Consider the following 27,337-nt stretch of genomic DNA (forward strand, 5'->3'; position numbering starts at 1 on the left):
TCCACAGGCAGTATATTTACATTATCTTTTAAACATTTATGTTGTTTCTTAATAGTTCTTTGGTTCTTTCTTCTATTTTTTAAACTTCCTCAAAGCTTCTAAAAGCTAAAGAAACAAGAGCCTTGGAACAAGAGCCTTGGAACCTGAACTGTTCTTAAATTGGTTGCTTTGTATTTTCCAACCCTAGTTTGATTAAACTAGATGCTTACCACAAGTGCTGATATTGAGCATAACAGCACTGGGACATTTAACTACTTTGTATCACTCCCTTGTCACAGACAACCGTTAATTACACTTTCCGTAACCAGCATGGGTGAAAGTTGGTCTGTTAATAATAAATGGCATTTGTAAAACTCTTGCCTAAGCCATGCTGATATTCAGCACAACAGCACTCCCTCAAAGCTTAAGTATAGGAGACTATAATTGGACTTTACAATGATTTCATTAATGTTACATGTATTTTAATTTTCAAAATGGTGTATTTTGCTTTCTTATGCTTTTTTCGGAATTAAGGTTACCCTGAGTGTCCTGAGATGGGCCCTCAAATAAATAAAATATATTATCATTAAAGCTCCATGCTGATATGTACTCTGGGGTGCCAATAATTGTTGCACATTGATAAGTTTTATTTATTTTACCCACTTATCATGTTTAGGCTCCATGCTGATATGTACATGGGGTGCCAATGATTGTTGTTTTTTGTATCCAATGGATCTTGTGTAATAAGCTCAAAAGGGATTAATGGGGGGAAAAACAACCATAATTCATTTTCCCTGATTAAGGGAGAATTAAAATCACACAACCAGCCATAAACACACCCATATCACACAATATTCAGTTACTTTAAAATGGATAAATGAATACTGATTTTAGTACTTACACTCCCCGAAACCTCACACTCGTCCTGAACGATGATCTTTACTCCTCTTATATTGATCTCCACGATGCACATGGAGGGAGGGTTAAACTGCATTGTTCTTCGGTTTGAGGCAATCTGTCACAGAATACAACAATTTGACACATCACACACTTTAAGCAACAGATACAGTTCATTAAAAAAAGAAAAATAATAATAATCAGCTAAGAATTCAAATGTTTCCTAATGTTATTTTTAGATTGCTGCTATTGTGCTTTACCAGATCATTAACTTTATGTTTTCCTGGTTTTTTTCTATGTAACTTAATTTTTGCTCATGCTATGTCCGGTTTTATTTCTTATCACCTAATTTACGCATCGTTGACGGGAAAAGAGTTTGTAGAAATAGTTTTAAGGTTTAAGCTAAAAATAAAGAAGAAGAAACAGCACAGATACACACGATCACATGTTTTTCTGGTTGTTTTCATTTGTTTCTTGACTAATAATAATTAAAAAAAATTACCGTACCTTCTGCATAGCTGCACAAAGCACGTCGTTCCCTTTATGATATGGCACTTGAACAGAGCCCAGGAATTTCACCCAGAATGTGTCTAACCAATCGCTTTTTACCTCTGGAAATAAAAAAAATATATATATATATACTGAACCAAAGAGTCATTATTGAAGAAGACATTTTAAAGTAATAATAGATCTTTTTAAATCTACGCTTGCTAAAACACTTGATACCTTTCGGCTGGTTGTCCTTGGTGACTTTAACTGCGTAGAAAGCGGGGAAAATGCCTTTGGAGCCGGTGCGCATGTTGTATGCTTCACACCACAGATCTTCTGCCTGCATTTCCATCAACAACGGGTCGTCTGCTTCCATCTCCAGCTCATCCTCGTGCCTCGGGATGAACCTGTAACCAACACCAAACATCTCAATAAGACTATAAAACCTCTAGTGAGGTTAATTTTTTTTTGAGATGCCGTCAACTTGAAGCATGCTTTCCTGAGTTAAATGGTACTCATTTAAATACATTAGGATGGTTTATTTCATTATACAAATATAAGTTAAATTTAGTGCTTCAGCCTGGACATAATGCTAAAGTAATGCTTTCCTGCAGAGTAATAAGGATGAGAAAGACCTGCCTGAACACTGCCCTGTGGCTCTGCTCTCTCTCCTCACCATCGATTATGCAGGAGAAAAGACCAAAGGATTCCACTCCTATGGATCAACAACCAACAACAATGTATGTAAGGTTTGACTGGAAAAAAGGTACTGAAGATCATTAAATATTTCCTGATTCTTAGAAATCCTAGCTCAAGAATATTATGGAAGGGATGCCACAAGGCTTCATGTTAGGCCCTACTGGTGTTTTAATGTAAGTAAAATGTAAGAAGTGAAAAACGGTTTGGTGTACTATTATAGGGCAATGTTAAATGATAAAGTGATGTGATGTGACGTGTGTAAATGACTCCCACCTGTCATTAGCGCACTCCCCCATCAAGGCTACAACTGCCAACCAGGGAGAATGAAGACTCACGTGCTTTCTCCAAACCATGTGACGCCGGCTGACCGCATTATTTCGAACTGTTTGCTCAAGCACTGTTGGGATCAGCATAACACACTCGGAGTCTATCTGCTATTCGCTCTTTGTGTGAGCCCACGGGTGCTACAGCCGTGATTGATGGGCGAGTTTTAAGTGCCTCCCAATCCTCCCCTCTCAGAGAGGTTGGCCAATCAGCTCTCACTAGGCTCCCAGGTATGGGAGGCTACAGGGAATTAAATTTTAATCCCTGGATGATAGGACGAGCTAGTTACTGCTGTGCCACTCAGGGGCATCACAATATGTTTTAATCCTTCAATATCACAGCAATATATCAAAAGTAACAATTTTTATTTATTAATTAATTTATTATTTATCTATACATCATACTTTTTTATATCTGTTTACAGGTGCATTTGTAATTTAGAAAAGTGTGAAGCTAGTTCCTGTTAACACTAAAGTTATATAAACTATAAACAGCTGTTAAGGAGAAACTTTAAAGCCCTTCGTCCTGAAGATGTTTCCATGTTGTATACTTGAAATTATGTCTTTATTTTATTTATGTATTATGTTACTTATAACGAAGCACTTACAATCTAAACACGTGTCTTTGTTACTACATAAATGACAACATATTTGAATAACCACATTAATATAATTATAGCCTTATAGCTGGCATTACCGCTATTATGGAAAAATCATGATTAATTTCTGACCAATCAGAATTAGGAATTGAACAGCAATATGGTGTAATATGTCTAAAAGCGTAGAAGACGGGATTATTATCTAAAGTAATGCCACAAGGCTGTATTTGTGGACCAATATCATTCAGTGTTTCTTTCCTCTTTAAAAATGTAGTAACAAAATGTGTTCAATTTATGCTCATATTACAGAAATGTGCTCCACCCACCAGGAAAGCGCGGCCGTCTGTTTATGAAGACGTTGAGAAATTTGCGTGAGCGGGGCATGTCTGACGTGTCAGTGGCAGAGTCTGTGGACAGACCGGAAGTGTCCCTGTTCATTCCTCCAGCGCCTGACTCTTCCTCGTCCTCGTCCACATCATGATCCTCCTCATCCTCTTCGACGGCCGACTCGTAGACTGTGTTGTCGCTGTCGCTGTCATAGCCTTGGTAACATTGCTTTAGACTAACCAGCTCCAACTTAGAGTGCTCGTCGACCACCAGGGTATATTTCACAGAATCGTACGTTAGTCCCGAGGCGTCCGTGCTGACTGCTGTGTTCACAGCTGTTGTGCCATCTGTTTTTGGCTTTAAAACAGAGTCCGTTGCCTCGCTGAGGCTATCAGTCCTGCACGGAGGTGTTGGAGGGTACACTTCATCCTCTTCGCTGATGGATGGGTTGGTACGTTCGGGGAGAGAATGGAAATGCAAAGGAGGGAGTTCAGTATCGGAGCTGATGGACATGCGGTTGCTGTCACTGCTCTGGGAAAGGAAAGGTCTCTCCTGCTCAGCACCCACCGGCGTCAACTGAATGTCCTGCCCTTTGTCCTTATTCCTGTCCTTGTTTTTATCCGAGTGGTGGTGTGTATACACATTTTCTTCAGGGTATTGAACATTTTCCCGGCAGCCGTTCATGGAGTTATAGTGGGCTTTCTCCTTGCTGATAGTCCCAGTCAAATTCCCGTCCCTGGTCGTGTCCTTCATGGCTGCGTTGTTGGACACCGGGACTGTACAGATGTTGTTGCCCACACTGTCAGAGGGTTTGTCCTGCTTCTTGCAGTTAGACACTGGCGCCTTTTGTGTCACGGAAGCAGCTATGCGTGGCTTAGCATCCAACCGGCTGCTTGCTTGGACCTTGTCCTTGTCGGTTGGGGTAACATGTTCAGCAGTGGAAGGCTGGGCCCCTATCACACACACACACACACACACACAAGCACACAAACACACACAGAGGAGATTATATATTAGGTAATGGGTGCAATAAGAAGGGGATTTATGCAAGAAAAAAATACACAATAACGTATCCATGCAAGATTGGTTTGTGTCCTTGTTTCAACTTTCAGCTAAGATTAAAATCTAAAATTAGGAAACTGAAACTTATTTGCCGTGACACTGTGAGTGCTCTGTTTTTGCCAAAAGGCCTCTTGTGAACTTGTGGCCACTTGTAATCCCATTAAAGTAATAAAAAAATGTGGGAAAGTAAAATGCATGTATTACATAACCTGTCTCAGGCAGTTAAGTAAGTAACAATTGAGTTTTCAGCACAGGTACAACAAATACACAAAATGTAAGTATATAGCATTTACAAGGGGTGTTCAAGTCAAACCGGGACTTTTAAGTGAGCTTTATTTATTTCCCTATATAATCCCCTGATAAACTAATGCACTTATCATTAGTGCTTGCATACCATCAAGGTAGAACGTTTTCTCAGTATGCTGGAGCCATGATTACACTGCCTGCTTCACAACTGAAACACCGGCCTCCCAGGAACTCCTTTAGAATGCCAAACATATGTGAATGTCTTAGAGCAAGGTTAGTACGGACGTACAGCCTCATTTAAAACATTTGCATCATTCACATTTTTTAAAGTGTGCTTGAAGTCTTCTGTAAAAGTCAATCGATTTTATGAATTCATTTGTGAGAAATTTCACTAGTCCCGATTTGACTTGAACACCCCATGTATGTTAATGGCTTGAAGAAGTAATGTATATTCAAAAGATTTTATTAATTTGTGTAACAGTGTGTTTTTTTTTTTTATAAATATTTTTTCATGCAGTGCCCCAAAGCCAAGTAATATACAAAAATATATATATATTTATATAAATATATAAAATAATAATCACAGGCATCTCGGCTTACCTTTTATGTGAGGTGAGGATGAATGGGTCTTCTTCTCTTTCCTTCGATCTTTTTCACCGAAAGAGTTATTATTTATGGTGTCCTGAGGGAAAGGGCAGGGAACGAAAGATAAGATAAGCAGAAAGAAAAAATACATATGGGGATTTCATTCCTTGTTCATGAGAAAATGTTGAAATTTTCTCAAACTTACAAATCAAAATGTCAAATTCAAATTTTCTAAATTTAAAATTAATTCCTTCTTTCATTTTTGGTTAGCTGCATATTCAAGAAGATATTATTAGTTTACACCGAATTCACTGTATTTTATATGTTAAATAATATTCCATTCAAACAAGCTATTAATTATTGATTATCAATCACAAACCACCGATATTGACCTGGTACACTTCTTTGTTATAAATTGTAGTATTATATTATAAAAATGACTGGAAACATTATATATATATATATATACACACTTCAAGGAACGAAAAATAGTATTATGTATATTATATTAATATAATATTACTAATATTATCATATTATTCTCATATATATATATATATATATATATATATATATATATATATATATATTTTTTTTATGTATTATACATATTTATACCAGTTTTTCTTTTCCTGAAATGTGTATAATTTGTAGTCTGTCCAATAGTCTGTCTCCGTATATATATATAAATTAGAAGAAATATGGAGGGATTTTAATAACTGCACGGTTCTCTCCACATCATCTCTCACGCAGAAACGCCCCGCTGTGACATGAGCATGACTGAGTTTCAGGGAAGAGGAATTATCTGTGTATTACTGTTCTCGCTGACTCACTACCACAATGCAATGGGCATCCCATTCTCCGTCACCATGGAAACAGGGGCACAGAAGTAAGTGCGTGTGTGTGAGCATATGGCAGGAAAAATAAAGAGGGACACAGATTCGTGATGCGTCTCAGTTCTTGTTTTTATAAAGAAAAGATTATTTCCTTTTGGTTTGTTTGTTTGTTTGTTTAATCAGCGAGGTATCTCTCTGATTGATATCTGCAATTCGTTCTATTTTTGGACTGTATGCCATCTGCACTGTGAAAGTTGGGGAAATTCCATTCCCCACCTCTGCCCAAGCCAGGAAATAGACAGCAGGGGTCCATAGGGTCTATGAAAAAACCTGGCAGAGTTCACTATCGAAGATAAACCCATAATCAGATTAGAAATTCAGACAGAATATCACAAGATACGATAAAGGAGTCCATTTACAGTATACCTATCTACTTTATTAACAGCACAACTACATCTACTCATTCATAAACCTGTCTGTTCAGTCGATCCTGAGACAGCAGTGCAATGCATATACTGTACATGATATGCAGGTAAAGGTCAAGAACTTTAGGTACTATTCATATTATGACCCTGTGTGAAGTCTGGGCATGAGTCAGGGTTGATAACTGTTTTGGGTCGTAGCTGTGACTGTAATAAATTACACTACAACATTAAACATTCTGGTGGTAAATACACTAATGCACTTATCCCAGAGTTTGCTTAGTGTGCCAGAGCCATGACTGGACTGCCTGTTTCATATCTGAAACGCTGGCCTCCAAGGAACTCCTGTAACTCCTTGTGAAAATGACTTGGAGCAAAAGAAAGAAAACGGTCTTCCCTATCTTTGCTTATTTTTCACACTACTCGTACAATATAACTAAATGAGGAAAACAAAAGGCTAACCACACCCGTCCCTTCCCTAAGGTGTTTAGGAACAAAAGAAATTCCAATGTGATGCACAATGTAAAAGTGTCCTGTCCAAGACCTGGTTACCAGTGCACATGCTTTCCATAGGAGACAACGGCCTACAGCATGCTCAACAGAATTAGTCACTTTGTTGGTTCACAGCACATAAACAATATCTCGTTGCAAGTTCCAGAAATCAGCAAATCACACACCAACATGCATACGACAAAACAATGCATAGTGTTTAGAAAATAGTGACTCTTGACCTTGACTGTGGCATTGCTGTTGGTGCAAATAACAAGAAACATCCACTGGGAAGCAGTTGTGCACTTTCTTGACAGGAGAGCACAGAGGAGAACGGTCAAGGTGAGCAGAAAAGCATCTCACAAGCAAAACACCAAAATGTCCGAAAGCTAAATATTGGAAAAACGCCACCTTGTCTTTAACATTTTCCCCATTCCAACATTTGATGTGAACAGTAGCTGAAGCGCTTGGCGTATAGTCCGGTGCACCTCCATGCACACAGACCCTGAGGTGGAACTCGAACCCTGTACCTGTACAGTAGGTGCAAGGTGACATTGCTAACTACTAAGCCGTCGTGCCACCTAAAGGGGACCTACGATTAAAAAAAAAAAAGGTCTCTAGTGTGTGTGTGTGAAAGAAAACATGAGAAAAGAAACGGGATTTTATCCATTTTTTTGTTATTGTATTGGCTGAGCTTTAAACAATCCAATTAGACTTTTTCCCCTATTGTGACCTCAATTAAGAAGATCCCCTCCCCCGGCTTGTTGCTCAGCTCTGCTGTTCTCTGGTGGGGCATGGATAAACAGTGGCTCAATTACATAGAGGCTGAAATGGCACGTTTAGTGGAAGAGTGAAATAAAGGGATTTCAGTGTATGAAAATTGCTCGGTATTTCATTAATTGATTGGTATTTAATTTAAAGCATTAACATAAACACTTTAGAGGACTTCAGAGAGCTTTTGTTAACTTATTAAAGACATCGTAAATTATGGGACCTTTAGGAAACAATAAGATTATGAAATGTTAGAAGAGATGAGTGCAATATGCTTCTTCTTTATCTTTCGGCTGTTCCCTTTCAGGGGTCGCCATCATCTGCCTCCATCTAACCCTATCCTCTGCATCCTCTTCTCTCACACCAACTAACTTCATGTCCTCTCTCACTGCATCCATAAATCTCCTCTTTGGTCTTCCTCTAGACCTTCTGCCTGGCAGTTCAAATCTCAGCATCCTTCTACCGATATATTCACTATCTCGCCTCTGAACATGTCCAAACCACCTCAATCTGGCCTCTCTGACTTTATCTCCAAAACATCTAACGTGGGTTGTCCCTCTGATGAACTCATTCTTGATCCTATCCATCCTTGTCACTCCCAAAGAGAACCTCAACATCTTCAGCTCTGCTACCTCCAACTCTGTCTCCTGTCTTTTCTTCTCTAAGCCGTAGAGCATCGCTGGTCTCACCACTGTCCTGTACACCTTTTCTTTCATTCTCGCTGATACTCTTTTATTGCACAACACACCTGAAACTTTTCTCTACCCATTCCAACCTGCCTGTACCCGCCTCTTCACCTCCTTTCCACACTTTCCACACTCACCTCCTTTCCTTTCTCCATTGCTCTGGACCGTTGACCCTAAGTACTTAAAGTCCTGCACCTTCTTTACCTCTGCTCCCTGTATCCTCACCGTTTCTCTTGGGTTTGAAGTTTGTGGGAATTTGTGGACGTATTTGTTTTGCACTTTCGTCTCGATCCCTTTTGCTGCTCGGAATTGGGCAGGGCGAAATTTACATTTATATTTACATTTAGGCATTCGGCAGATGCTCTTATCCAGAGCGACTTACCACAATACACAGACCAGGTGCAAAAAATGTCACAATGTCTGTCCTTTGTGGTCCTGTCCACTTCCAGACAGCAAAAGCGACATCACTTACCGGCAATAGCGTGTCTACCCACCACGGAAAGCATGCTTGGGGGCCATTAACTCATTTAATGATTGCTTTTGACATCATTTATTAATATGTGGCCCAGACACATGGAAAGCGGTGCTCAAAAACGAAAGAAAACAAAATAAAATAAATCACTCACTAAAAGTTTTGAAATCTTACAACATTTCTTTCGATTAAAAAATCAAAATGAAACATCTGAGGAGGAGGAGGATGATGAATATCCAGAACAACAGACAAAAAGAAGATTCTTGACTTAAGATAAATACGATAAATAAGATAGGACTTAATTTCTTACAGCTAAAAGAATTCTGCATAATTTTGAATAAGAACAATTTTTTTTAAATTCATTTATTTTTGTTTTTTTGCCAGACTGTTACAAGTTTGTCTGCTGTTATGCAGTTCAAAGGAAAATATATAGTACAAAGACAAATATATATGTTTTATATTTGTCTCACTTCTACATCCTCAATATTACTGTTGTGCAAATCGAAGGAAAATGAGATGGCAGTGCATAGCCATAAGAATCTGCTTGTGTATTGAGGATTGGCTTTATATGACACTCTAAAATTCCAGACAAATCCCATCAGCGTTTATCATACCCTCGGGTTTGGATACAAGTATTTTCCAGTCTCATGACAAGCAGAGATCAGATGGAGTCTAACAGTCAGGGTGCAGCATCAGGGAGCAGTTCTTCCAGGCATCATCATGCTGCTGGCCTGGATATGACTCACACTCAAGTGATGCTGAAATATTGCTAAAATAAATGATTAAAAGGCTTGATGCTTTACAGCGCAGCTGAGAAACTGCAACCTTTTTGCTTCAGTATACCCGGCTCATAGCGATCACAGAAGGCCCTACATAAGGTGTAAAAAAAAAAAAAACATTAGTTAATGCGCTAATATGGACTATAAAACCATTTTGGGTCTGGTTCTGAATTAATTGCTTTAAAAGCTCAGATTTTTTTCGGTATTTCCATTTAAATGCCCAATTCTGTTGGACCAATATATGAATAATAAAATGATTTTAAACCTCAGTTTACAAACCCACTGCAGAGGAAGCTAGAGCATATAATGGACCAAGGTTAATAGTCTTAATAACTAAACCCTAGATATTAGAACTTGACTCGACTTCATGCAGAACAATAATAAAACAAGTACTGAGTCTATAACAAAATATAAGAGCGCTGAGAATTTGTCTTAATGTTGCTTCAAAAATATTGGCACCCTTAGAATGAATATTTAGTTACTTACTTATTGTACACGCAGAACATTTAACACTTTTTTTTTTTTTTTTTACGTTTGTTTGGTTGTGCATATCGACCTCCTGTTTTTATTCAGACCATGTTTATTTTACAAGGAGCTGAATCCCCATAAAATTCCTGACAATCTTTACATTCTTAAGATGTTCACTAAATCAACTACAAAGCATTCCCCGAGCATCACTGATCAACCGTGACATTGCACATTGAGCATCACGCACTTTTCTTTGTATGCAATGTCACGTGCATGATCAAAGATTTGATTTCGACATCATCTAACCACATGACTGGATGCCAATTATAGTTCTATCTAAAGATGTCTATTCTTTACCATCCTCCTCACTGAGTTCTTAAGACTCCAGTTCTTGTCAAATTTCCTGTAAGGGCTTTTGTTATAAACTTAACTGTGTGTCATGTTTAAAAAAATTTTTTTTATCAGTGTATGTATAAAAAACAACAAGATTTTACATGCGTGCAATCTTATATAAACAGAAAAAAAAACAGGAAACAGGGAATGCTTAAAGACAAAGTTTTAAATTGTAATTGACTCCATTATTAAGGATTTTTTCTTTATGCATACTTATCCATTTTGTCTACTTTGCTTGATTATTTTCAAACCAATACTGACTACATTGTAAATACAGTCTTATTACTTTCCAGATGCTGATCATATATTCCATAAAGTTACAAAACATTTCCACCAGTCCAAGTTCACAGAAATCTCCGGCAGGTCATTATGAAAGCTCAGATTTGTTAGCGCCCCAAAGTAATTGAAGGTTACCTAGGCAACGGATCCCACCACTGCAGATAGTGTCGACTCCTTTTTAAGCCTCTCGAATGGGTACACTTGTCACGGTGAGATTAGAAGCAACTAACTAGCTGACACACTGAGTTTCCAGCTCTTATACATTTTTTTTTTACTCCAATAGCAATGCCCTTGTTTTTATTTATAACAAGCCTATAATTATAATGTTTGGGCACATCCCTTAACCATATTGTACTTTCATGTTAAATTGTGTGAGCTATATTATACAGGGTAGCAATGGTAGAAAAACTAGCTAGACAAGCTACTGAAGTAATATATAAAAATGCGACCCGTCATTTATTCCCTACCAGACCTGAACATTCATGTTATCAACAGCAGGATTGCGTATAAAATACTGTTTTTTTAGTAATTCGTTCAGATAAATGTGTATGTGAAATACATTTTAAAGCACATACACAGTATTTCAACTTGATTAAAAATGTAATTCTTGCTGTGGCCGTACATTTTTAGGTAAGTGCTTGTACTTGAATATTGAGTTTGTTAACTTCGGCTACTTCTGTAGCTCTACATTTGTTGGTAGAAAATGTTTTTTAAGGGTGTCAATATTTTGAAGGAAAAATTCTGACTTGATAGTATATTTATAGTAATTTTTATCTAGGGGTCCAATTACTGTAGAGTGGAAACCAATGTAATACCCAGTAACAAAAAAGTGTTGACTCGGATAATGGAAAAAAAATCAAGTACATTAGATCATCCTGTAACAAATGGCAAGGGAATAAACTGGATATGGAAAATACAATTTTGTTTAACATAAAAAAATATTTAAAAAATCATATTTTATACTGTATTGTTTATACAGTGTTAGCAATTTTGAAGTAATGTAAATATGAAGTGATTTTTGTAAAAGTTATAATAATAATAATAATAATAATAAAAATAATAATAATGTTGTTGTTTTCTTTCAGCTCCTTCCATCAAGGGGTCGCAGCGGACACATCTTATTCGCACAACAATTTGGCACAGGTTTTATGCTGAGGCCCGTCCTGATGCAACCCTCAGCATATTTCATCCGGGGTTGGGACCGGCACTGCACCCAGTGACTGGGGTTTGGGCGTTGGGTGGGAATCAAACCCGGGCCGAAACCTACCACTGAGCCACCCAATAATAATAATAATAATAATAATAATAATAATAATGATTATAATAATAATGTTATTATTTTATTACACACACACACACACACACACACACACACACACACACACACACACACACACACTTAAAAGACCCATATCTATCAACTTTACATACCAACCTGCACAATATTAATTAGCCGTTATTCGCACAAGAACTCTTCTTTTATCTTCGCTGCTACTTCAACAAGAAATATTCACTGTTTTTCATCTATAATCTAACGACCAATTTACTTGCACAACCTCAGCTCAGTATCACAGAGTACCGTATTGCATTGTGTGGTGTTGTTGCTCTTGTTTGCACATTTGCACATCCACTTTAGGTTGTCTTTTGTATTAGTTCTTAGATAGTTTTGGTCATTTATGGTGTTCATTTTTAGTCTTACTTACTCAGCCAATTAGGTGTCTTAGCTAGTTAGTCTTGTTAATTTATAATATTAATTTATGGAGAAACGTTGTTTTGTTTCACTGTGTATGGATCAGCATATGGTTGAAATGACAAAAAAAAACTACTGGCCCTAATACATTATATTTTAATTATCCCTAATTTACTTTTTTTATTTGGTACTTTGCAATTATATAGACAAAAACCTGCTTTCCAACAACAGCAACACCAACAGAAGGTCTTACACTAATGAAGAGACTTTATTCAGTTACTCTGTACTGTAAATAGCTGATGTGACTTTTTTTTTAAAGACTCATACTAAAATGATCTCATCTGTCCTCCAAAGAATGACAGAATGACAGTCATTATGAGACAAAGAGAGATGGGGTGAAAAAAATTAAGATGCATGAACCACTATCCACTTCGAAATCTTCAGTAATAATGCAGAGTGAAATAAAATCCAGGTCGCCCTGAACTGGAGCTTCATATATCACTTCCTTAAGGAGTATGACAGATTTGGGGGAGCAGATTAAATCAAAGCTTCCATAATTCCTCACCATTCCCCCTATGAGACTAATTACTAGCTGGTCTTAGGGCTGTGCCTAAAGCTATGTCTCCTCTGGTCCTTTTGACCTAAATCAGTCCTATAACATCATGACCTTTATACATCAACATACCGACGATGTGGAAGCCTTCATGGAGCTCGGGTTCACCACATAATCTCTAGACCATTCATTTAAATGAATAAGGAATAAGGAAGCAGTTGAAGAAGATAAAAAAAATACCTTTACCAAGCTGAAAACTAAATATTTAAACATTTGCATTAAATTATTTTTATCCAAACTTCATCTAAGCAAATTAATTAGTGAAATATCAATAATTTAAAAAGCCCAGTCTTTTGTCTTACATATATTAATACTAAATTGTGGTACTAAATAATAAAAAAAACAACCGATTCTGCTTGTCCACCATGCACACAGACCCAAGACGGGAATCGAACCCAGAACCTGAAGGTGCAAGGCGACAGTGCTAACCAATACGCCACTGTGCTGCCTTTCCACTACGCCATCATAACACATTTAAGGCAAACAGCAAACCAGCGCTGCTCAACACACAAGCAACACCTATAGCCACCCACTGGTCCCCAATGTGCTCTGTGTTAATTTAATCACACAGTGTTTTCCTGTAAGGCAGATGATCTAAGCTATAGCAGTGGGGATGCCTGCGTAAAGGTGCAATCATGAGGAATTTATTTAAATTTTTTACAAGAAAAATATTTAGATGTGTCTAACAGACTGTAGAATTACAAATTCCTATTCAACATCTGCCGGAGATAGTAAAAGATGTTTGGAATGTCGCAGCTTTTCTCATCTACTGCACCTTTATGTTCCTTTATGCATAAATGTCAACAAGATCAAATATACAGTAGACGGATGTGTGACAAATAAAAGGAAAAAGGCTGGCTCCTAGACAAGTAATCATCATCATCATCTGATCGTCTTTATTCCATTATGAAACATTTCTATCCTGATGTAAATGATGTCTTCAAGGACATCCATGGAGCATGAGGGTCTCTAATTGATGTCAATCATATACTAAGACCTTTACAGACACCAGATCTCAACCTAGACTATATGGGCTGTATTATATTGTATACAACAGGAATCAAATAAATATTTCAAATAAAAATGCATGCAGGCTTAAGCTTGTAGAGTTTTGTGATTTACAAGTCGTTTGGGCTTGAGAAGTTGTTTCTGACTATAACAACAATAAACTCTAATCTAAAACAAATTAAAATCTAAAATGTTAAATTATTGATAATAATTATTAAAGACAATAAAAATATCTGTGAAAATAAACAATTGTAGACCTGCATCTGGGACAAACTCAAAATACAAGGGACGTTCAAGTCAAACTGGGACTTCTGATCATGCAGAACACAAAACTCCCTTTATTTCTCTATATAATCTCCACCTACACTAATGCACTTATCCCAGTGTTTCACTAGTGCCTGGACACCATCGAGGTAGAACGGTGTCTCAGTACAACGAAGCCATGATTGGACTGCATGCTTCATGTCTGAAATGTTACGCTGGCCTCCCAGGAACTCCAGAAATGGCTTGGACTGTACGATGGATGTGGCAATAACTCCCAGCCGAGGTCATGTAACGTGCAAGTGGTATTGGTGAATAATAGTGTGTACAGTTCCCGCAGACAGATGTGTGTCTTTTGCAAGTTGTCCGTTGATTCTCAAGGATCAGGCGTTCCACTCGCTGAATGTTCAGTGGAATTACTGCAGTGGGCTCTGAGCCATCTTGGCAGGGATTGTTGATTCCGGACATATGGCCTTCTTTAAAATGTGTGCACCATTCAAATGTTTTACTGCGACCGAGAGTCCCATCACCGTACTGTGTTTGAAGTATCAATCGGTTGTATTCTGTCATTCACAAGAAATTTCATCAGTCTCAGTTTGACTTGAACGCCCCTTGTTTTTAGGATGAGTGATTTCGAACAGATTGAAGTCCCAGATGTTGTTGCTTCTTCTTGTTCTCATTATAATGCTCAAGACTATAACGATGGTATTTTACATGACCTTCCAGCTGGGAGTTTGTTCTTTGTACAGTACATTTATTCATTATGATGAATGGAAATCATCTGTAAATGCATTTATATAAAAGGCAAAAAAAAAAACATCCACCCCTAATATAAACCCATTTCATGCTTAGCTCTTATCGTCTTTTCATGCTAAGCTCTTTCATCTAAGGAACATCCTCCTTGCCCGTATGAGATAATCCGGAATATCCACACGTCCGCACGAGGTTGTGCTTCTCAGTGGTGGTTTAATCTCCTCCTCATTGCTTTTTGACCCCTGCAGGTCATGTATTTGAATCAACACTTCCTGTCTGATTCTGTAACACAGAAGCGTGTAGGAGGAGGAGTGTGATTCATAGCGGGTGGGCCACAGGGGGGAGCATGAGCCACGTCGCCGGCAGCATCAGCACCGGCCTCAGCCTCAGCAACTCAGCATCAGCATCATTCAGGCCAGGAATCAGACCACCACAATCCATCACGCTTCTGCACTTCACCACCGTTCACCACAAAATACGCTGCTTTACAGATTAAGAGTGTGTGTAAATGAAAGCAGTGCGAGCACACTACATCTTTCTGTACTAACATATTCAAAAAACACATAAACCCTGTTCTTATACGCCCAAACACCAGCTCGCATCATGTAATAAACACAGTCCACACAGCTTCCTACATTCACGGCTCTCGGGATACCAGTTGTATGAAGACCACACTCAAGCATCTTACACACCCACACTCCCTATAGTCCAGCTGTCAGCCTACTCACCTGAGTCCTTGGCACCTGCGGAAACAGATTAAGGGTGGTGGGTCTCTTGGGCCGGTATGTATCCATGGCAGCGATCACCGATCGCTCTTCCTCTCGGTGATCATCGATGAGCAGCAGAGGCCTCTCCTCCACCTCCTCCTCCTCCTCCTCTTCTTCTCCTCCTTCTTCCTGGTTGCCTCCCTCAGCGTCTATCAGGTCCAGCTGAAGCATCTCTTTCTGCAGCTCCACAGCCCCCCTCCTCCGGCCCAAGTCCCGGCTCCCATTGGTCGGCCGGATCATGTGTTCCTGGGAAGGAGAAACCAGAAGAGTGATAAGAGGGGGAGCTGAGGCTTCGCCAATCACGGCTCGGTGATGATGTCATCCTGTGACTCTGTGCCTCAGAGGGTGTGCGGAAAGCTAATGCAATCACAGAGGACAAAAAGCTGCAGCCTGCTAACATGCATTTTTATTTTTGACTGTTGTATATTAAATTGTACATAACATACATTAATCTGTAGTAATTCATAATATTTATAATTTATAATTCCCTGTATGGAAATTTTATCATATAATAAACAAGCATACATACTGTAAGGCATAAAGTTTTTAGTATTTAATATGTTATACAATAGTAATTATAATAAAAGTCAATATCACAGTTGATCTAACAATGTAGTTTTAGTAAAATGAAAATAAAAATATATTATCTATATGCTATACATGTTATATAATATTTATTCCTGTTCTGTTTACATTTAGGCTATGTATAGTCAAAGAAGAGGGTTTATTTATTTATTTATTTATTTATTTATATAGTTTTATCTAAAAGCAAATAAGCATATTAAAAATGCAATATTTATATGCTATAAATTTTATTATCTTTATTTAATTAAACTCTTTTTACATATACTGTATTTAGAGTCAAAGAAGAAGGTTTATTTATTTATTCATTTATTATTTATGTAGTTTTAGCTAAATAAAAATAAGGATATTTTAAAATATATTATCTATATGGTATACATTTTATTATCTTTTGGTATTAAATAATATTTATTCCAGTGGTGTTTACCTATATTTAAAGTAAAAAAGAGGGTATATTTATTTATTTATTTATTTATATAATTTTATCTAAATAAAAATAAGTTTAAAATATTTTTAAATATAATATCTATATGGTATGCATTTTATTATCTGGAAATATTTTTAGTATTAAATAATATTTATTCCAATGTTTTTTATGTATATGTATAGTTAAAGAAAAGGGTTTAAAATTGTATTTATTCATTTATTCATTTATTCATTCATTTATTTATTTATTTATTTATTTATGTAGTTTTAGCTAAATAAAAAAAGAATATTTTTATATGTTATCTATATGCTATACATTTTATTATCTTCAATTATTTCTGGTATTAAATAATATTTATGGCAATGCTTTTTAAATACATTTACAGTCAAAGAAGATGATTTAAGATTTTAATTATTTATTTATTTATTTTAATTATTATACAAATGCATTAAAGTACACAAATCAAAATACTTAATTTATGTCCACAATAATCTCTTTAAATCTTGGTACAGTACTTGGGCCTGTATGGATGTAATGTCTCTGGTCATGTGACTAATTCCACACATAAAATATTTATCCTGTAAGTAATTGTATCTTCATCTTAAGCCACACCCTTTACTATATTTTTTGGGAATATTTGCTTTCAAAAGCAGGAAAATATCCAGTGTACTTATGAACATCCACAGTAGACTGTTTAGGGTTGACGTACAAATGATAATGATACCTTTGATTGTATACAGAATACCCATAATGCACTTTAATATGTGTGGGAAGTATGGAGCATTCAATGAGTAGTCAACCTCATATTTAATTTATAGCTGCTAAAAACACATTACTACTTCTTTAATGTAGATGCTTTAGCTTAGCTGCATATAGTATCATGACATTATATAGGCTACTGTACATTTATTCAAAAACAGATTATACATGATGTGTTATGCAAGGAATAACACAGTTTCACAGTTTCGCTTTTTGCAAAGGGCGTTCAAGTCAAACCGGGATTTGTGATCATATTTCTCATGAAGCGTCTAAACCTTGAAAATCAATAGAGAACTTTCCTTCCCAACTTGCAGAAGAGACACATCTGTCTGTGGGAACTGTTCACACAATCTTTGATTCGATTAAAATTAATTTTAGATAAAACAAATACATCATTTTTCGACATAAGCTCCTTGCTTTTCGATACACTTTGTCCATCTGTCAACAAGCTTTCGTATTCTTTCATTTAGTCCTCTGCGTTTAATCCGAGGTTTAGGCTTTAGCTCTTCTATAAGCATCTCACTGTAACGAGCACTGTTGATTGTTGAACCTTTTTCACTGATAATCCCACAAAACTTTAAACATCAATTTTACCACTTGGAATTTTTCTGTTATGATACTATATGGTTGGTAACTGTCCAACACTCCGCCATACTTTTGCTCGCAAAAATGGACAAATACAGTAAGAAATAAACTGATGTAACATGTTCACACCTGCACAGCAGTGACCAGAGAGACAATAGACATAAACAGAAGTCGCTGATAAAACAGTGTGGATAACAGAGGTTTTAATATAACGGAGTGCGACTCGTCAACATATATAGTTTTTTTCCTTAAATACTCAGATTCTTCTTATTTTTTCTTTATAATAATAATCTTTTTTTATGGGTGTTATAATGCTAAATGTGCATCTTTTTGAATTCTCTGACGTCTTGGGCCTTGTCCCATCCGCCTGGCTCCGAGCTCCGCTCTCTGCATTAACGCCTGTGATTGAAGCCGATAATTGACTTTGGCTTCTCCTGAAAACAGCACATCTGCCTCTCCTCACACACACACACACACACACACACACTCGCCTGGGAGGAGGCTCGGCTCTGCATTCACCCACTCAGGAAGCCGGAAACCGGTGAGCTCCTCAAAGGAGAGTCAGATGACCCACAAAACTATTTTCGCTGCAGGGGACAGCAGAATATGGAGCCCTGCTTACTGAGAGCTTCCCTTCAGCCCGAAGATCACTCGTTTAATCGGCCAAGATGCAACTTTATAAAGTTTATAAAAGCTTCATTAGTGTGATGCTGTAATTAAGCGGTATGTGACTAAATAAACCTCTATAAAATCACATCTGCTCCATCGTCTGCTCCATGAAAATTTTCTGGGAAGAAACTATATATCAGTGTCTGTCCAGATATCTGTCTGTCTACTCATCTATTCTTCCATATGTCTACCTGTATCTGTCTTTCTGTCCATTTATCTGCATGTCTGTATCTTTCATCTGTAGGTCAGCTTGTGTGTCAGTCACTTTGTTTGTCACCTGACTATCTATCACCTGTCTCGTCCAACATACAGTATCTGTCTGTCTTTTGTCCGTCTATGTGTATCTCTATATATGTCCTTCTGTTCATCTAACTGCCTGTCTATCCACGCGTCCATCTATTTCTCTCTTTGTTCATCTCTTCACTTGCCCTTCAAGGTGGTTGTCCATTCCCCTGTCCATCCATTCTTTCATCTGTGAGTCTATCCATCTCTCTGTCCATCTCCTCCCCTGTCCATTTCTTCCACTTTGTCAACCTATATGTTAGTTTGTCCTTTGTCTACCAGTTTGTCCAATCAAGCATACAGCTACCTTTCTGTCTGTTGGTCCTCTACACTTCCATCTATCCATCTACTATATCTGTCCATTTGTCTCTTTGGCTATCCATGTATTTATTAGCCTCTTTTGTTAATTTAATCAATCTGTCAATATTAAGTCAATCTGTCTTCTACTCTGTATGCTTCAAACTCATGCTCTACACCACTTATCCTGTACAGGGTCTGGAGACTATTCCAGGGGACTCAGGGAATGAGACAGGGTACACCCTGGACAGGGTGCCAAGTCTTAGCAGGGCACACACTTACAAACTTACTTACACTATGGAGGATTTGGAAATGCCAATTAAACTACCCTGAATGTCTTAGGACTGTGAGAAGAAACCGGAGCTCCCGGAGAAAACCAGCCAAGCACGTGGAGGACAGGCAAACTCCCCCACACAAGCCTGAGGTGGGAATCAAACCCTCGAGCCTGGAGGGGTGAGGCCACAGTGTTAACCACCGTGTATATGGCTGATGTTTATATTATCGTTTGTATATTACCTGTTACCGTTTCTCATAAGAAGGGTATGATCGAAGTAATCATGTAATCAGGTCACAAGGTCAATTTTGCTACTGTATGCTTTGGTTGAATAACTTGTACAGCAAAATTTGCTTATCAATTTCAGTGTTATTATTACTATTTGTGTATAAACTTTATTTTATTTGTTGCTTGATTTTTGGTATTTTGTATGCAGCAACAGAGAAACCGTGTTTTGTCAAGTGTCTTTTATGCAATAAATAAAACATGAGTTTATTGTGTAAAAATTATGTTGTGGGTTTGTGGACATATTTTTCATGTTGGCAAAATTTACCCAAAAATGATTGACACATTTATGAAAAAATATAACATTTCCATGAATTAGATTAAACATAATCCAGTAGTTTAACTGCCATAATAAATACATTAGCAGTTGTACATTAGTATGATATATGGTGTATGAATACTAGTAATATTATCATATTATTATCATGATATTTTTATATATATCAATTATATAATGTATAGCAATTGATTTATTATTAAAATATAAATATTAATAGTTTTTGTGTGTATACAGTAAATTTTTTATACATTTATTTTATATATATATATATATATATGTATAGTATGTATATAATTATATATATATATATATATATATATATATATATATATTATATATATATATATCTTTTTTTTTATTTTTATTTATTTATTTATTTATTTTTTTTATTCTCCCTCAGACACAGAATGATCAAATCCAAAATCTTGGTTGAAATTGATTTAAAACGGCATTTCACGTGCTTTGTTGCGTCCTTTATTAATGTTTTTCCTTATCTCACTTCTTTTTTGGTCCTTGTAACGCACAGCAGTCTGAGATACTGATTATACCTGATCTCATGCTATAACGGGACGCCAATAACGGTTAACCAAATCAAGATCTAAAAAAGGGATCTTAAAACACATTCTAAATCTAATAAATTTCCACACCTCCATTTCACTGTGCCAAATTTACACATCATCCCTTTAAAGATATAAAATGTAATATATGTAAAATCACAGTAAGCCTATTAGCCCATAGTAAATATGGATAATCTATACATATAATAAAAGTGTAAAGATGGCGTGTCTGTATATTGAAGAAAAAAAAATTGTGGGGGGGGGGGTATAAGTAATAGACCACATCAAGATATTTTATAGAAATTTTTGTATGTCTGTTGGTTTGTGCATGTATCACGTAAAAACCACTGAACAAATTTTAATGTGGTTTTCACAGATGTATTTAGTCGGGCCTGAGGTAAAATATAACCTTTGTTTTATCAGAATCCGCCCACAGGAAAGGAATATATGCTACTTTGAAATGGAAATTTCAAGCTTAAGAAAAAATCAATAGTTCATCTTAAAATCCAACAGATGGCGCTGCACATTTTTAAGCTTATAAGTGTGAAATCTACTTAATAAATGCGATCGAACACCTTCATTCAACACACTTCACAGTCACACAGTAACACGTAAAAATTTTGAGTGCTCATTATACTGTATGCAGCTAAAGAGCGTGCAATTAAATTTCATGCGGAAAAGTCGTGGGCACATCTAGTATTATATAAGCACATAGATGTCATTCTAAATAAGCACAATGAATATGGAGTTTCTTTTCGTTGGCCTTTTTTGGTTGCATTTATATTTATATTAATAATATAATATTAATATATTAAGATATTGCTTATGACCTTTCAAATGGCATTTCACATTGCTTTGTCACGTCCTTTATCAATTCTTTCCTTATTGCAATTCTTTTTTGGTCTTGACTGATAAGATTTGTAACGCACAGCAGTCTAAGATACTGATTATAACCTTTTAAACCTTTCAAAATTGAATTTTGTTCTGTTGTTTTTTTCAGTTCAATTAATTAAATTAATTTACTTTGCTATCAGAAATTTTGTTGTAATCAGTAGAATACGTGTTGTGTGGACAGTTTAAAGCGTGCTTACACAACATTCAAAAGGTTTTCTAAAAAATGCAATCAAATATCTAGTTCAGGTCATCTAAATTTTATTTAAAGACATCTTCAAGCACTAAGAATTGTATTTATATTATTATAGCCTAAATTTGATTTAATTTGTGTCTCTACTGGGAACAGATGGTAATGCAACCAGAATGGGATGCCATCACACATATTCCTGGCACACACAGGTAATTAAGAATCTAGTTCACTGAAAGGCATGTCTTATGGAGATGGGGTGACATCAGAACATCTGGAGGAAGCTCGCGTAGACATGCAAAACAGAAATTCAAAGACAAACCAGAAACCAAGCTGAACATTAAAACACTAGAGCTGTGAAGCAAATGATTTTTCATAGTAGATTCACTGCCACCACAGTTTAAAGACTAAGCTTAAGGAACATCTTTACCACAATCACTCCAATTTAATTTAAATTTAACCCCCAGCATCACGGAGGAGCATGCCACGGTTGGTCCCTTCAGCAAAGCCCTTAAAACTCACCTGCTCGGATGTGTAATGTGTAACGAGATAAATGGAAGTCGATCTGGATAAGAGCATCTGCCAAATGTCGTAAATGTAAATGATGTGATGCAATGAACTATACTAAATGCAGATCAATAGGGAATGACTGCGAATTCATTCCACAAAAAGGTTAATACGAGACGCGTTTGCTCATCAGCCGGTATGATTTTATTTTGAGAACAGATCATTCAGTTCATTTTGGCTCCATAATACATGAACATACATACTGTAACATGCATGCCCAAAAGCACAAATGCTAACAATAATGCTAACATCCAAGTTTCTGATCTGGAATCATTACATTACTATCATAAGGTATTTATCTTCCAAATGATTCTGTATCCTGGTGGTTCTTACCTGAAGATCACAGTCACTGTGTCCCAGAAGGCCGTCGTTCTCATCTGTGATCTCCGTCACCTCTGACAGGTCGTCATCTTCATACTCATCCAGACTCATGTCATGTGTTAGCCTACACACACACACACACACACATATTAACATGAATGTTCTTGTGTCCTTTTGGGCGCTCCAGTTTATGACAGATGCCCTTTCTGGTGCAGACCGCTGATTTTTGCCGATTCAGTGCCCGGTTTTGGGGCATTAGCTGGGAATTGAACCCAGGCCTTCCACATGGCATTTGAGAAGTCTGCCACTGAGCCACCAAATAATGTCCCTATAAATAATAAAATTAACATTATCAAAGTTAGAAAATATGTTTAATTGCATAACTTACAAGCAAATGTTTTGTTCCAAAATGTAAACTAGGTTTAATCACTTACTTATTCTCTATAGTGCTTATCCTGTACAGGGTTTGGTGAGGTCTAGAGAGTATCCTGGGGAACTAGGTGGGATACACCCTGGAGAGCGTGCCAATCACACGGCACAAACTTAGATTTAAAGTATAGCCACTTTGGAAAGGCCAATTAGCCAAGAATGTGGAAGGAAACTGGGGTACCTGTAGGTGGGACTAGAACCAGAAGACCTCAACCCTGGAGATGCGAGGCCAAAGTGCTGTAGAAATGTATATAAAGTTGCTTTTTTTAAAGTTTACAGATTTTTAATACCAGTAGTATCCATAATATCCAGAAATGCAGCAACAGCGAATAAATTGTTTAAACGATTAAGAATCTTTGTCTCTTATTGTAAATACTGTAGCTCATATCTAACATGCCTTCCAGGTACACCCTGGTACAAATATTCATGGGACCTTCAGCAACATACAGTATAAGAACAGATCCTTTGAAACAAATATTGAGCTCAGGGTCTAAAGTTTGTCTCTAAGCAAATTAGGAGCCGTGATATGAGCCGAGTCCTACTAATGTTCAGCTTGAGGAGGAAATGATGGATGAGGATGATGCACCGTCTCCAGAAGCGTATAATCTCATGTGCATTAGTGCAGCAAATTAATCTGCAACTGTAAATCTTTCCCAGACGTGCTTACTGTCCCATTATCACACATCAACAAAATAAAAAACACTCATCGATAATAAAAAAAAACGTTCTTATAATTTTTAGCCTTAGAATAAAACAAAAATCATACAAACAATAAATATATATGTGTACTTGTTTAAAAAAAGCTGGACTACAGAAAAGCATGAAAGTTGCATTCCTATATTTTTCTTACATATGTTAAATAACTATAATATATGCACAAATAACATATTAAAGTTTTTCCTTTTTTTTGCACAATAATGTAGGGTTTGCATAAAGCAGGTCTTGGGACGACTGACTGACGCCATGGGTGGGACCTACTCTAGGTTCTTCACTGCACAAAATCATGGAGACAGTAGAAACTGCAAAGCTGCAGCACTTTTTTCTTTGATGCAACTTTAAACATAATTTATTTCATCATGACTACAGAATATATCTGTAATGCATAAAAGCAAAAAATGGAAACATACAGTGTTTAATACATTCCTCAAGTTCTCAACAGAATGCATCATCAGAAGGAAATCTTAAAATAACTGTAAAAACACTCCCTCATTATCGCAACACCTAGATAAACAGTAAAATGCATATATATTTAAAAAACTTTATATGCAGGTAATCTCCGGTCATCTGTGCAGTTGGTGATTAATTAGAAAAGTTTGTTGTGACATAATTAATAATGATGGTATGATCGTAATCAAATCCCTCATTACACAGCATATTGTTTGCAAACCTTTATAGCAATATTGCAATATATTAAAATTTAACAAAAAAATAAAATACATGAATACAAAGACATTACCAATAAGTTCATATAGTATATTATCAAACTAAATGAACAAAGATAAAACATGCATTGTTTAAAAGATCAAAGGGTTCTCATTAGACGATAAGACGGCATCTTAATTAAAAACAATAATAAGTAATAGATAAGAAATTTATAAAAAAAAAGAGTTGCTTTGCTGAAATTATTAAATATTTATACGAAATACTTTTGTGCAGATCATGCATCCTTGCAACTCATCCGCTCATCTCTTTGCTATGAACTCAAACTGGTCTGTGATCATTTAATCCTAATTAAACTGCTGTCCCTGAGCCTTTCATGCTGATCTGAGGTCAGTAAAGTGCACACCGTTATACAAAGTCTTTACCATTTACTTTAAAATACAAATCTTTCAGAAATAAAGTTTTATGTGCATAAAAAGAGTTTTTTTTGTCTTTTCTTTGGTAGGCCCTGTGTGTGTGTGTGTGTGTGTGTGTGTGTGTGTGTGTGTGTGTGTGTGTGTGTGTGTGTGTGTGTGCGCAGTACCATTTCTCCCACTGCTCCTCCATCCAGGCATCTCCATCCTCCCTGGAGTCCATGACCAAGCAGAGCACCATCTGGGGTGGAATGAGACCAAGCAGTAATGACGCCACTCACTCACACACACTTTTACACAAGCACACACTTGTGTGGTCCTAGTGTGTTCCTGGGGAATCCTACAGCAGACAAAACATGTTACTAAGACAGAATCTTCTGAGCAGCCTCATACTGAAGCTTGGACACTCCCTGCTAATGTGTAGGTGTGTGTGTGTGTGTGTGTGTGTGTGTGTGTGTGTCCTTCCCAGGGTCAATTACAGTCAGCACTGGATGGAGAAAGAGGCGGAGAATGAGGCAGGGTTCTTTTAAAAGGCCTGCCGCTGATCTGACTGATGGTGTGGATCGATGCAGCTCAGGTTTCCTCCTCCTCCTCCTCCTCCATGCACATTTTGGACACTCGGGCCAGCAGCAGAAAGGAAAAAAAAAACAGCTACAGGATCGATGACATTGATAAGGACTGAAAATAAACACACGACCCCACCCAGACTGTAGAACTGCCTCTCACGGTCTATAAAATTATAGCTCATTTACGAGCACCAGGTTTTAAAATAATTCTGCACGTTGAATTTCAGAGAAGCCGTAATGAGCTTGACAGTTAAATATACAAAAAAGTCACATAAAATGCAAAGTTTTCGTGTGATCTTGCAACAACACAAATGTTTTTGGGCGTTAAAGCTACATTATTTCTCATGCTATACTGCAAAGCAATTTAAAAGGAATACCATTTAAAGGTACAGAGACATTTTTGCATAGCATACCTCAACCAAATGGTAGAGATGGCTCAAACAGGTGGGTTCAACATATTTTTTAAAAATATGATAAACAGTATATAAATATAGAATGATCCCCAAAAAAATGAGGAAGAAAGACAAGCAGAGACGTAGTGCAGATGTAGTCGTTGCCCTGCATGCGGACATCCATCCGAGTACAGGGCTTTTAGAAAGACTATCATCACATTACATCTTTCAGATCATGAACACTATAACACACTTCTGCACCAGCACAAACTGTATCGTCCATAAATTTTCAAAATTCGACAAAATGTTGTTTACATTTTTTTAGGACATGATTATGGAACATTTATCGGAATCTTCAGTGTCAGTGTTTTGAAACAGTAGCTGTAACTTCGTCTTCAAGAAGGAGTTTTATAATTGTTTATGTTCTAACATACTTATATGTGATAACAAGAACTTGTTTCATGGACATGAAAACAAAACGATGAACATTAAAAATAACCATAAACAGATTAAAGTATGATGAGTAAGCATTTAATACATTAATTGCTAAAATATTCTAGTGAATTAAAAGTGTGTCGAACAGAGCAAAACACACCAGGATTTGCTGTTATGAGATAAAATATTATGGGGTGCACAAATCATTGATTATTTTCCTTTAATAGCACTTCCCTGTCATGTATTTCCTTTTTTCATAACCCTCAAACTTCCTGCCAATTTTTTAAATAGAGCATCACTATATTATATAAACAGAATGTGTTGAATCCACCTGATTGAGCCATCTCTACCACTTGGTTGAGGTATGCTATACAATTTTTTAAACATAATAATAATAATAATAATAATAATTCCACATGTCGCGGTACCTTTAAATGGTATTCCTTTTGAATCACTTTGCAGCATAGCATGAGAAATAATGTAAAATTATATTTACGTGACTTTTTTTGTACTTGTGAATATATACAGTAGACACTTTCACTATTTCAACTGTTTGGAAGAGGCCTATACGAAGGTCTTTTTTTAAAATTGATTCCTGTTATTTTTGCCCCGTGGAATGAATAATAAAAAAAAGTTAATAAAATCCCATTACCCTCCAAAGATTAAGTTTAACCTGAATTTAACACTTGCTGGCCTCGTGGATCAGATTGTATGCTCCGTGTGACATTTGACCTCTCATTGACTTAAGTGTCTCATTACCTGCAGTGAGGCAGGGTAGAGTAGGGTCGTGTGACCTTTCAGGCCTGCACTGCACATATGACAATAATCAATTTACACTTGATGCTGTGATGTTGATTTTGTCA

The 27,337-nt window shown here is 36.7% G+C and overlaps 1 protein-coding gene across 1 annotated transcript in view; it reads right to left on the bottom strand.

Annotated features, from left to right (window-relative positions):
- The window catches only part of mapk8ip1a (mitogen-activated protein kinase 8 interacting protein 1a), a 31,507-nt gene extending 6,137 nt beyond the window's left edge, over window positions 1–25,370 (bottom strand). The window contains exons 1-9 of the mRNA XM_053506546.1: window positions 25,252–25,370; window positions 22,872–22,983; window positions 15,855–16,139; window positions 5,222–5,303; window positions 3,313–4,266; window positions 2,005–2,080; window positions 1,603–1,772; window positions 1,384–1,487; window positions 881–994 (exon numbers count right to left, since the gene is read on the bottom strand). Of these exons, the coding sequence (XP_053362521.1) occupies window positions 881–994; window positions 1,384–1,487; window positions 1,603–1,772; window positions 2,005–2,080; window positions 3,313–4,266; window positions 5,222–5,303; window positions 15,855–16,139; window positions 22,872–22,983; window positions 25,252–25,322 (1,968 nt within the window). The 5' untranslated portion in view covers window positions 25,323–25,370. The remainder of the gene's footprint in view (window positions 1–880; window positions 995–1,383; window positions 1,488–1,602; window positions 1,773–2,004; window positions 2,081–3,312; window positions 4,267–5,221; window positions 5,304–15,854; window positions 16,140–22,871; window positions 22,984–25,251) is intronic.
- Window positions 25,371–27,337: the final 1,967 nt, after the last annotated feature.

Source organism: Clarias gariepinus, chromosome 10, assembly GCF_024256425.1.
Source record: "Clarias gariepinus isolate MV-2021 ecotype Netherlands chromosome 10, CGAR_prim_01v2, whole genome shotgun sequence".
Taxonomy (NCBI): Eukaryota; Metazoa; Chordata; class Actinopteri; order Siluriformes; family Clariidae; genus Clarias; species Clarias gariepinus.